The sequence below is a fragment of the Vidua chalybeata genome, chromosome 2 (assembly GCF_026979565.1).
Source record: "Vidua chalybeata isolate OUT-0048 chromosome 2, bVidCha1 merged haplotype, whole genome shotgun sequence".
NCBI lineage: Eukaryota > Metazoa > Chordata > Aves > Passeriformes > Viduidae > Vidua > Vidua chalybeata.
The window spans coordinates 1-13084 of NC_071531.1; the positions used below are offsets into that span (position 1 = coordinate 1).

Consider the following 13084-nt stretch of genomic DNA (forward strand, 5'->3'; position numbering starts at 1 on the left):
GGGGGATCCGCCGAGAGCCTCCGGCCCCGTGCGGGACTCCCGCAAGGGCCCAGGGGCGCCGGGCTCCGGCCCTCTGGGCTTTATTCTCCGGCGCCCCGGCCCGCGGCTGAGGGGGAAAGAAGGAACGGGGCGACGGGAGAGAAGAGGGCTAGCAGGGCATGAGAAAGGGTAGGGAGGGAGGTCGGGCTGTGGAGGAAAGCGGGAGGGCAAGGGAAAGCCGGGAGCGGGGAAGAGGGATGGTGCACAGAGGAGGGAGAGAAGAGGAATAGAACGGAGGAACGGAGGAGGGGATAGGACAGAGCAGGAAGGAGTGGGGGGGGGGGGGGGGCGCGGGGTGTCGGGTTTGCGAGGGAGAGGAGGGGAGAGGGTCTGCGGACAAAGAACAGGAATACGGGGAGGAGGAAGGAAGGATGGAGGGGGGGACGAGAGGGGAGGCCGAAAAGGGAGAGAAAGGGGTCGGCTTTGGGGAGAGCGGGAAATGGGGGAAAGAGAGAAAGAAGAGGAATACGGGGAGGAAGAAGGAGGGGTAGAGAGCGGGACAGGACGGGGAGCCTCAGAGAGCCCCGACTCCACCCGAGCCCCCCCGGCGGCCCGCCCTGCTCGGGATGCTGCGCTCGGCGGAGCTCGGCTCGGTTCGGCCCCGCTCGGCTCCTCGCCTACACTCGGGCTGTTCTCCGCTAGACTCGGCTGGATTCGCCTCTTCGGCGCAGCTCGGCTCGGCTCAACTCGGAGCGCTCGCTCCGTTCGCCTCCTTCGCCTTCGGCTCCTTCACCTCCGCTCGGCTCCGCTCGACTCGGCTCGGCTCCGTTCGGCTCCGCTCGGCTCCATTCACCTCCGCTCGGCTCCGCTCGGCTCCCCGCGGCAGCGCGCCTCCCGCGCACGCGCACAGCTCGCCGCTCTCCTGCCGCCGAGCCCCGCGCCCGGCCCGGCCGGCGCACGGAAACCCCCGCGCCACATTAGACCCAGCAGTTTCTGCGCTAAACCCTTTCTGTCCTAGAAGGAGATAACTTCTCTACCTCCTTCGTCTCCTCAGTTTTCTTCTTGATTTCAAAATCAGAGTTACAAAAACCTACTCACAACTACAAGATTTAGTAAGTAGCCAATAATGTAGTCCCGTCAATTTCATAACCTACAGAACACGTTATACTTATGTTTCCACAATTTAAAAAAAAAAAAAAAAAAAAAAAAAAATCACACAAGAGTCCTACTCACTGTGTCAAGCCTTATTTAAAACACACCAAAGAAAAAAAAAAAAACAAAAAAAACCCAACCCCGAAAGAAATAGTTCCACAACCAAAACAGAACAAACAAGTAACACTAACTAAACCCCACGTCCAAATACGCTCTGTTTATCAGTCACCAACCCGAAAAATCTCTTTTCTACGTAGCTCGTTTGTATACCTCCTCACAACTAACCTTATCCTTTCCAAACACTAAATTGCAAATCAAAAAACTTACACGTAACATAAACTCTTCAAATAACATTTATACACTCATACCCCAAATGACAGGTAAACCACCAAAAGTAAAATTACTCAAATCATTACAAACAAATACTTGTACAATATTTAGTTACAAAACAACCCCCAAACCACACCAAACCACAAAGAAGTTACCTCAAAACAGCAAACCTACAATTTAAAACAATTAACCCACTAAGACCAAACATAACAATAATACATATAAAAAAAAAAACAAAACAAAACAAAAAAAAACAAAAAAAAAAACAAACAAAACAAAAAAAAAAAAAAAAAAAGAAAAAAACAACAACAAAAAAAAAACCCAAAAAAGAACACCCACCTAAAAATACCCAATCACTCCAACACAAATTTACTTCTCAGGATCAAAATCGTACAACCTTTTAACAACCTAATTCTATTAGTTCTACATCTCTTTTAACACCTAAAATAACTACAACTCACACTTGAAGCACATCAAATGAACTTACTTATTAACCAACCAAATCAAACAATAACACATGTATAACGTTAAATAAATTACTGCCAAATATGAACATCTTTAAACATACTACCTTACAAAATAAAACAACTGTTCATTTTTTATTATTCACACACAATCATAAATAGAAAACATTTTTAAAAATATATAAATTGATGAAATCACAAGAAATCAATTTACAAAAACATTACTATTTTTTTTTAAAAATTAATCAATCACACATAAAAAATAACTAAATAATATTTTCAAAAATTAAAACATCGCTGAATAACTTAAATCATTATTAAAACTAAAATACTCATCTTATTAATAATTACTGCTTTTTATCTCCCCTACCGATTTAAATTTTTACATAGAACTCTACAAAAATCCTTAACAAGTAGATTTATAACTTACATTTTAAAACATATATAGATAAACATACTTAACAGGAGTGATCTACACACCAAACAAGTAAACTAACCAAAAAAACCCTAATAAAATACTAATATATTCATAACACAAAAACCCAAAATCATTAACATAAAAACCCATACGAACACATGAAAATACCTACAGTAAAAAAAGACGTACCTTAATGAACAATATTCACACCTTAATAATTCATTATAAACTCTTACCAATTAATGATTAACATGACTTGATACCAATAAAATACAAGAAAATGTTACTTTAGCCAATAAGCAGAATAAAATGTTATACCTAATAACTTAAAATCGCACTTTATTAAAAATAGAAGACAGTAAAGCAACGTATCATAAAAACTCCCATTATTATCACTACACAGATATACAGAGATACGCATATATCTATATACAGGTAGATCATATACCCATCTCAACAGCAGCATCTGGGACCGATTCCTGTTTTCTCTCTTGTCTCCTAAATTTATTAGCCACAAAGGATGGAGGAAGGAAATCATTTTATTTATCACCTGGTTCTCCAGAAACCTGAAAAACAAAATGAAACAGAACAAAAAGAAAAAAAGAAAAGAAAACCACATTTGAAAGGCAGATCCTCACCAGCAGCTGGTCCATCTCCTACGGGGGACCATATTCTAGGGCACTTTTGGTGCACTTGCCTGAACCTGTCAGGGCACTCTGTGCTTGCAGAAGAGATTTTTTTTGTCAGGGAGAGGCAAGGGGAGGAGAAGTAACGTTCTAGACAGCTCAAATCCATTACTGTGCCACTTCCTGTGCAGCAGGTCCTGTGACAGGATGGGAACTGAGGCTGCTTGAAATTTCAAAGCTAAAGACACCAGCACAAGGTGTCCTTTTGCTTTGTCAAGGAAGTGATTCCCAAATCACACAGCCCCCCCACCATCGTCCCTCCCACCACCACCTGAAAGCCTCTTGATTCTCTTCTCAAAAACACAAGGGACACCTCAGCGTTCAGCAAGTTCTGCCAGTGCAGCCCTCGGTGCCCCCGTCTCCAGGTCTGTCCCCCTTGCTTTCATCCTCAGCCACGTCATTCTTCAGCCGTGGACAGGAAATTGTCCCCACGTCTCCCGTACTTGGCTGGTTACCTTTTCTCTAAGCCGTGCAGGACCCACGAGAGGAGGCTGTGATCCTCTATCGGCTCATGGGCAGCTCTAGAGGTGACACGGGCAGCAGCACTCTGTCGTATCTCCAGAATAGGACTCTGAAACAGAAAATGCAACTTGTTCTTTTACAGCCAAGATCTGATTATCTAAAATAAAATGAGCAATTTGGCTGGTACCCGATCAACTTCCAGCTAAAATGAACACCGCCTGTTCTCAGCAACTCCAGAGAAGGAAAGACATTCTCCCTTCAACGCTTCACACCACAGGTGCTGCTCTTACAAGAAGTATTCAGGTAGCAAGACAATTTTCTCTTTTTGTCCGAGGTTTTGATACCTGAAATCCTCAGGGTGGATGCTCCCAAACCTGAGAGCTCCCGGCAGGCGAGTTTCCCTCCTGCCGAAGCACTGTGCAGGTGACAAACGTGCTGGCTGGGGAATAGAGACCCCAAAAAGAAAAGACCCCGACTGCAGGAGCAAAACCACGGCACCCACGTGAGGCTCCACGATGGCAGGAACCGGTCCCAGTTTCGGGGGATAAGGATGGGACCGGTTTAGACACAACCTAAATTATTTCCCCCTCCACACATCCACAAAACCAACAAGGAACAGATTTTCAAGAGGACCAAGGCAGAATCAGCTGCTCCTTTCTGTTTTGTACTTGAGATCTTGAGGCCATACAAGCTTTTGTGGTTTGGGGTATTTGGGAACTGTTCTTTTTCAATTCTTACCTGGGAGCCCTGGTCACACAAAGGACTGCTGAGAAAGGAAAGAATGACCCGGAAAATCCTCTGGTAGACATAGAGCTCACAGCAATGTTTGTCACGCAGCCCTTCCCCAAGAAATCTGAGGATCCACTCGTGCTGTTTTGTACTGGAAGCCATAAAGAAAAATACCACCGTCAGACATTCAGACATTTCCAAAGGATACATGCTCCTAAGAGCACAAAACCCCGGTTCCCTCTGAGTGCCAGCTCAGGAATTACCACAGCTTCTTCTGGACTTCTCAATTTTCCATTCCTATCAAATTTAATCGCTAACATCCATTGGGAACAGTCAGTCTGCAGCCCAAACATGCAGTGGAAATGGAATTTTAGAAGTTGCTGTTTCTAAAATACTTCAGTTGAACTCAAGTTACTAGCCTAAACTCAAAGAGGAATTGTAGCTAGCCGGGGCAGAACATTCTTTTCTTGTGCTCACAGAGCATACACAGCACAACTCCTTGTGCGCTAGTATTAAGAAGACAACAAAAACCTCACAGAAATAACATTTTGAATTCCTACATGAAACATAAGAAAGACGCTTCTAATTAACTACCCGTGGGAGAATGAGGTTTCATTGTATTTTTGCGGCTGTTTCTAATACATTTCTGAAGAATTACTGGGTACCTAAAATGGGACTCTTACCTCAAAATCAAAACTGTAGAAAAGCTGGAGAAAACCTGGTACCTTCCTCAGGTCCAAATACCGGTGCGACAGAAGGAATCTCTTTACCCTTATGTACACGTGCTCCTCTGTAAAGAGAAAAGGTTGGCATGGTGGAGGAGGACAGCGCTCCCAATCCACAAGCACGGACGACAATTCCTGGAAGCTGCAGTCAGTGAGCGGGCAGCGCTCCGAGCTGGGAGAACAGCCCGGCAACTGCAGAAGGCCTTTGCTCTGAGGCGCATTCCCATTGCTGCCCACCCTCCCCTTCTCTTGCCCAGGAGGAAAAGCTCAGGCAAGAGCGCACGAGCACAGAGCAGGTGAGGGGATCGACACTCCCCAGGGCTCTGCTTTTCACCCCAGCAGTGACACACGCAGCACGTCCCAGTACCTGGCTTCAGGATCTGCTGTGCCACACGAGCAGCGCAGAGGGTGAGGGAGAAGGTGAACCTGAGGCTTGGCTGCCTGATTCCGTTCTGCACGGCATCCAAGAGATACGGCAACGGCAAGGGCCCAGGGAGAGAAGCCTGAAGCACAGCCCAAATGAACACAGCGGGAGCAGGAAGACATCGATCAGCTTCCGGGACATTTCACGGGTCACACAGGTAAGAGCCCCAATTCAGCAAACCTGAGGCTTTGGCGACGTCAGGATCAAAACACCCGGAAACCTGTGAGAAAGAAACCGAACTGCAGCCGGCTAAAAGCCGTCCCTGCCTCAAACTCCTTCAAACAACTTGCTCACGAGGAGGCAGGGATTGATTCAATACTCACCAGCCCATCTGGCCAAGGTCAGAGCTCTGTGCCCACCCAGGACACGGCAGCCAGCAGGGACCCTTCTCCCACTCTCCAGCACGGACCTGTGAAGCCAGGGAGAAGTTTACAGAACAGAAGCAGCCAGAAGATGCTCTCTACTTCCATACGCTCTCTGATCGATCACTCCCAAGGAAAGTCCCCACGGATCGGAAGCAACCACCTCTCATTTCTCCTCCGCAATCATCACTGCCTTGCCTTTCTGTGCGTTTCCTCCCGTGCCCGTCCCCAGAGCACATTAAGTCCATCTTTTGTTCCCAACCGCAGCTCTCCAGCACAAATGCCACTCCTCACACACACAAAGCAAACGGTCATCTGCTTCAGCTTTTGGCTTAGAAAGTAAGAACCTCAGCGCGTCCGGCTACGTGATTAAAACACAGAGACGCACGGGTGGACATAGATGGAAAGCTTTTCAGGAGAGAAAAGAGCTGATTCGCTAGCACGCTTCCATACAGCTTCAGAAAAATCAGAATCCATAGCAACTCCTAAGACCCCTGCTGAGGAACCCAGCCCTCCTGGGGACACCCAATGCAGCAGCTACGGGAAAAGCATGGGAAAAGCCAAACTTGGGGTGAAAAAAAGATGACATCAATACAGCAGCCTGTAAAAAGCCTTCACCCAGCAACAGTGGGAACCAGTCCCATTTGCTCCGTCCCTGCTTTTTGGGATGACACAAACAGGAAATGAAAACACGTGAAACACAAGGCACACCTATAGGGTGTACCAGGTGCTCCTTTTGGCAGCGTGGATGACAAAGGTCTCTCTGCGCACTTACAGGCAGCCCGGTTTCAATCCATCCTTAGCCCAAGCCTTCCTCGCCTCCCATTCGCCAGCGCTCTGCTCTGGCCTTTGGAGCGCTGGCCCCGTCCTCCCGCAGCAGCACGGCACCGGAACACAGCGAGGCAAAGCGTGTGCCGGAGCCGCCCGTGCTGTCAGCGTAGCTGTCAGCTGCCGGCGGTGGGCAACTCCGGCCCTGCGGGCAAGGGGGAGACGGCTCGGGCACCTCCAGCGGCTGCTCTGCCCCGATGCTTTCGCGTTCTCCTGCATTTCCCTGCAGCGGAGGGGGTCCGGGACGGGGGCGGATCGTGTCAGAGTGGAGACGGCGGGGAAGCACGGGGAGGCGGCGGGAACGCGGCGGGACGAGACAGCGACGCGGCGGGACGGGGACGGCTCGCTTGACCTTCCAAAGATGGCGGCAGGAGGGGCGGGGAAAGCCGGGGCCCCGCTCCGCCGCCTGCGCGCCGCCCCGGCGGCATTTTCCGGCACGCGGTCGCTTCCAGCGTCTAGAGAGGGACGCGCGCGGGGATCGGGAAAGGGGAGTGCAGCCCTGTTCCGACGCCGCTCGCCCCCCGCCCGCCGCCCCCGGCCCGTGAGCGCTGCGACCGCGCCTCCGCCGCCCGCCGAAAGCGGCCCCGCCGGGCCGCCCTCGCCGCTGCCGTTCTTCTCGGTCATCGGGTCCCTTTGCTCTCCCGAATCTCCTTCACCCCTCCCCTCTATTTACAGACACCGCCCCGCTTGCCGCTCGCTCCCTCCCGCGCCTCGCCCTTCCCACGCTCGGCAGCCGTCCTTCCCCCCTCAGCCGGCACCCAGCGGCGAGGGGCAGGGCGCTGGCTGGGGGGGGGCTGCAGTACCGCTCTCTGTCCACAAGGCGGCAGCACCGCCGCCGGCCACAGCCGGGGGCTGCCGCTCGCCCGGAGGGAAGGGAGGCAGAAAAGAACAGGGGCGATCCCCTTGGAAAAATCCTGAAAAATAAATGGCCCGAAACCACCCGCACACAAACTAAAACACACTGCCTCTAACCCAATAAAACCCCTCCAAAATCCTTTTCTTTTAAACTCTCTAGAACTATCTTTCATATTTATACTTTTCACATTCCCATTTATCATGTATATTGATGCATGATGTTATTTCGATTCTATATTAAATATCTTCTTCCTATGACTTCTATTTATTTATATTTTATCTTTTTATATATCCAGATATATTAATATACATTTCTATATTTCTATTGCAAAAATAGTTCTGTTCTTTAAAATAAAAGCCCTGCCTGTAACCAAATTCTAGCTCTATGATATTAATATTAACGATCTCTTATTTAAAAGAAAAATGCTGCCTGAAACCCACCCGCCCGCGGCGCAAGTGCGGCAACAGCCCGTGTCCGCAGTACTGGCAAGGCCGCGGGAAATCCCGGCGGGGCGGCCCCTGCGTGGCGCGCGGGCAGTGCAGCACGCGGACCACGATTTTCCCGCGCTTTTTTTTTTTTTTTTTTTTTTTTTTTTCTATCCGCCATATTGAGAAGGTCAAGAGTGTCCCGGCCGCCGCGACACTTTCAAGATGGCGGCCGCGTGAGGCCCTCGGAAGGGAGAGGCGTTTTTGCCGATGCCTGTCGGCGCCCGCTCAAAACCTGACCGCCCGCGCAGCCGCTGAGCTCACAGTCCGTGGCCACGACACGGGAAAAAGCGAAAAAAATCCCGCGGGGCGGCGCCGGCGTCAGGGTGCCGTGCAGGCAGTGCAGTAGACAGACCGAGGTCCTCCTTTTTCCCGCCTTTTTTGCCGCCATATTGGGAAGGTCAAGCGAGTCCGCGACAACCCACTCCCAAGGTGGCGGCCGCGGGAGGACCTCGGGCGAGGGCTGCAGTACTGCACTCTGGCCACAAGGCGGCGGCACTGCCGCCCGCCCTGGGGCTGCAGGCGGGGAAGGCGCGCAAAGAAGAACAGGCGCGACCCCCTTCAAAACATCCTCTGCAATAAATGCCCCTAAACATCCCGCACGAAACCGAAAAACACCGACCAAAAAAAAAAAAAAAAAACCCTGCCTCTAACCCAATAAGAACCAAAATAAAAAATCTTTTCTTTTAAGCTATATTTCAATCTATATTATTTTTATATTTTTTATATTTATATTCACATTTTGATTTAAAATGTATACTGATGTATAATGATAATTTGATAATTTCTTACATTCATTCATATTACTTAAAGTTTATTTTATTTTATATTTTTATGCATGTCTTAATATATTGATTACATATTTCTATATTTAGATTGATATTTCTAAAAGGTTTATATTGTTTATAATAAAACCCCTGCCTCTACCCAAGTCAAAACCTAAAAAAAAAACCCTTTCTTCTAAACTGTGTTTAAATTTATCTATGTTTTTCGCATTTCTATTGAAATTTGCATTGTAAATGTAGATTGATGGATGGTGTTATTTATATTCTATATCTTCCTATTACTTATTTTTATTTACACTTTATATTTTTTATCTATCTTTATACATTGATTATCTATTTCTATTTTTAGAATTATATCAAAATAAAATGTATATTCATATTTTTTAAAATAAATACCCTGCCTCTAACCAAATAAAAACCAAAGAAGCCCTTTCTAATTTATTTTATTTCTATTTTTAATTTTTATAATAAAAGCCCTGCCTACTACCAAATAGAAAATTTTAAAAACCCCTTTATTTTAAACTATATTTGAATATTTTTCTATTTATGCTTTTGATATTTACATTTATAGTTTCTTACATATTCTATTACAGTATATTGATGTACTATATTTAGATATATAAAATATATGACATGTCATGTGGTATAATAAGACATATACAGTATCATATCCATTATGTATTGTATCAATTTCTATGATTTTGTATTTTATATCTATCTACATATATTAATTATACATTTCTAGATTGATATTTTCTATGGATTTGATTTATATGTATAATCTATATTCATATGTACTTATATAAACATACTTTAAAATACTCTATAGAGTATAAAATACTCTATATCAAACATTAGAACATCTTACGGTGATAGATAATATTATTTATGTTACATGTTCTATTTATATGTATTCTATTTATATTTAAAATGGAAGTTTTATATTCCCATTTTTATATTTCTAGATTTGTTTTCTTACATTATAGTTATAGTTATAATTTTGCATTTAAGATCCAATACCTAAAACTAAAATGCCAATACAAACAGCAACAAATTCCCACCCATACCGTCCAAAAATATTAGAATGGCTCCACCAGCCAACCAACTACCAGCAAAAAAAACCCACACTACACTCTTTTCACTAACAATTCTTATCACATCACAAAAATTAAACAAAAATGAAAAAAAACCCCTATACAATCCCACACAGCAAATCACAAAACCCACTAAAAAGAAAAAAAAAATCCAACTAACTTACTAAACTCCAAACCCTAGAACAGACCCTGAACGTTACTAAAAAAACAAAAAAAACAAAACAAAAAAAAAAAACTCTACCTCAACACTAACTCATAAAGAGAACCCAATACGCTATAAAATAAACTTAAAAAACCACCAAACCAATTACCGATATAAAAAAATCTAAACCACTAAGAAACAAAAAAATCACCACCCAAATAAAATAACTACCGAAAAAAAATCCACCATATAAACAACCATGTTCCCAAAAATAAAACGAATAAAAACCAGCAACCAAATACATCAAACTACAAAAAAAAAAAAAAAAAAAACAAAAAAACTTCAATTAACAACAACAAAAAAATGATTCCTAACTCAATAAACCCATAATGCCTCAAACCATAATCAAAACTAAAATACCACCTGGAAATAAACACCAAGCCAAAAGATAAATGGAACCATAAACAATATCTCCCAGATTCTCTGCAACAACAAAACATACACGACAATCAAACATACCAAATGAATAAAACCTCTATAATACAATCAACAATAATGCAATGACCAATATTACAAAAACCTCACTAATTAACTACAGGACACTGCCTCAAACCCACCAAAACGAACACTACATACTCACGCTAATAAAAGCCACCACAATCCAATTAAAAACCTAACCGCTACTTCATGCCACGACCCATAAAAAAACATTGTAAACCTTAAAATATAGAATTTTAAATTATCTTTTTATAATATAAAAATATTATTTAAAAACCCAACCAAAAAAATCAAAACAAATCAAAACAAAAAAAAATCCACCAAATTCCACAAAAATGAAATCCAACAACAAAACTCAATCCAAATAAATCCTTGCCATCAGCACCTGAACCAAGAACCATAACATTCAAGAAGTACACCATGTCCCTTAGCATACACCAAGCACGAACAAAAGAAAACGATACAATCAATTCCTAAGAACCACCTCCAAAGCGCTACACCAAGGACCTTCGGAAAATGAAAAGCCGCGCTGCCGGCACCGGGCGGAGCGCGGCTCCCGGCAGGAAAGCGGCTCCTGCGGCAGGCAGAGGCGGCGCCGCGCCGGGAGCCCCCCGCCCGCTCCCCCTGCCCGGCGGGGCCGGCACCGGGCCCAGGGGGCCCCGGCGGCGCCCGAGCCCCGCGCCCGGAGCGGACGGAGCGGCCGGCACCGGCCGGCACCGGCGCAGCGCCCGCGCCGCCTCTCCCGCCCGCCGGCCCGGCAAAGCTCCCCTCGGCTCCGCACGCCTCGCTCCGGCGCGGCTCCGGCAGTCCCGCGCCAGCCCCGCCGCGCCCAAGTCCCCTTCCACCTCGGCAGCTCCCCGGGCAACGCCAGCAGCTCCCGCGCCACAGCCTTGGCTGCCGGGCCAGGGGCACAAGAAGCGCCCTCCAATGCAGCGGCACAGCCCGATCCCAACCCTTCAAACGCTGCGAGAGCTGCAGCCTCCTTCAATTCAACCCCCGGAACTTACGCCACACTCAGGTGCTCGCCTCACTTCAACAAGGGCAAATAAATGTGTTCTCCCCTTCAGTTTCAGCCCCTGTAAGAGCAGAAAAGAAGGGCTTGTCCTCAAATGAAATGCCTCAAGTTGTGGGAATCTTTCAAACCAGAGGGTTTTGGGAAAGCTGCAAAAGGCAGGCCTCAGAAACAGCAGAACTGCGATTCGAGCTAAGCATAAGATTTGTCAGCAGAAAAATTATATAAGAAGTAGAGGTGAACTACAAATAGAACAATGGGCTGTGTATTGTCGATTCCCTGACACCCCTGGGATACCCCTAACATCCTGGAAAAGGCAGGTTTTCCTTCAATCAATACCCTCAAAACCACACGTGAAAGGGGATCCCCCACCAGTTCAGACACGGTCAATAATGGAAGACAAGTCGCTACCCTCAATTTGAATTTCTTTCCTACTCAAAATACTTTTTTTTATTTTCTTTTTTTTTTTTTTTTTTTTTTCTGGGAGCACCGGGGAGGGATTGGCAAGATGAAATTTAAAAGGGAAAGGAGCAATGTCCCCGCTACAAATGCACATGGGCTCACCTGTTTGGCTGCCGCTACCTGGCACAAAGGTTTGTCCCTCGGCACCTCCTCTGAGCAATGCTCCAGGTATCCAAGTGCGTATCCAGGTGATCCCCCAGACCCTGTCCGAAGCTGTCACCGTCCTTCCAAGGACAGCCCCAGGAGCCGCCCATAAACTCCTCTTCTCCAGCAGCTCCCTGTAAAATCAGCTGAGGCAAAGCCCCTAAAACAGCCGCCGGCAGGAGCCGGCCCCTCCTTATCCTCACAGTTCACACCTGGGGCTGCTCTGGCTTTCTTTCCAAATGAATTTAGAGACAAATTCCTATTTTTACCAATACCTATAAAAACGAAGCACTTGACAGGATGTAGTATTCTACACACCCCCCTCGGGGGGACGGCACCCGGCATGACCCCCCTCATTCGCCACCCACCTGCTCCTCCGCCGCAGCGTGCCTCCCTCTCCTAGGGACCTTAGGGTGCCCCAAATGACACCAGAGCCCCGAGTCTTCACCCCTTTTTCCTGGCCCCCAAAGAAGGCACAGAACGAGTCTTAACTGCCCTGGACAGCAGCCCAGCACTTGCTTCCATCCCTTTCCACATGTACATCCCCCCCGAAAGGGACTCTGCCGCAACAAGAAAAGGGGGCAGCCCCCAGAAGGGTCGAAGCTCCTGCCCAGCCTCGCTGTCACGGGCGAGGGGCAGAGAGAGGGAGCGGCAGAGACGGCGGGGACGCGGCACGGACGGCACGGCACAGAGCGGGGGCCGCTCTCAGCGCGATGCCGGCAAAGCCGCAGGTCCGGCGGGGCCGGGCGGGGTTTGACCGGCACGGGGGGATCCGCCGAGAGCCTCCGGCCCCGTGCGGGGACTCCCGCAAGGGCCCAGGGGCGCCGGGCTCCGGCCCTCTGGGCTTTATTCTCCGGCGCCCCCGGCCCCGCGGCTGCGGGGAAAGAAGGAACGGGGCGACGGGAAGAGAAGAGGGCTAGCAGGGCATGAGAAAGGGTAGGGAGGGAGGTCGGGCTGTGGAGGAAAGCGGGAGGGCAAGGGAAAGGCCGGGAGCGGGGAAGAGGGATGGTGCACAGAGGAGGGAGAGAAGAGGAATAGAACGGAGGA

The 13084-nt window shown here is 47.5% G+C and overlaps 1 protein-coding gene across 10 annotated transcripts; it reads right to left on the reverse strand.

Annotated features, from left to right (window-relative positions):
* Positions 1-2047: 2047 nt before the first annotated feature.
* Positions 2048-12718, reverse strand: LOC128783534 (uncharacterized). 10 transcript variants are annotated; one of them, XM_053934336.1, is made up of 8 exons: positions 6507-7837; positions 5693-5778; positions 5550-5608; positions 5313-5448; positions 4904-5010; positions 4230-4371; positions 3485-3600; positions 2048-2909 (listed from the first exon to the last, which is right to left on the reverse strand). In XM_053934336.1, the coding sequence occupies exons 1-6, from the start codon at positions 7181-7183 to the stop codon at positions 4321-4323; spliced, it is 1116 nt and encodes a 371-aa protein (XP_053790311.1). In that variant the 5' UTR covers positions 7184-7837; the 3' UTR covers positions 2048-2909; positions 3485-3600; positions 4230-4320. The 10 variants fall into 10 exon arrangements, 3 of the variants coding, with proteins under 3 accessions (XP_053790311.1, XP_053790310.1, XP_053790312.1); XR_008429192.1 differs by lacking the exon at positions 2048-2909 and adding exons at positions 11427-11495; positions 11996-12718 and having other exon boundaries at positions 2924-3600; positions 5372-5589; positions 6507-6782; XR_008429190.1 differs by lacking the exon at positions 2048-2909 and adding exons at positions 11427-11495; positions 11996-12717 and having other exon boundaries at positions 2924-3600; positions 5313-5608; positions 6507-6782.
* Between the last annotated feature and the right edge of the window lie 366 nt (positions 12719-13084).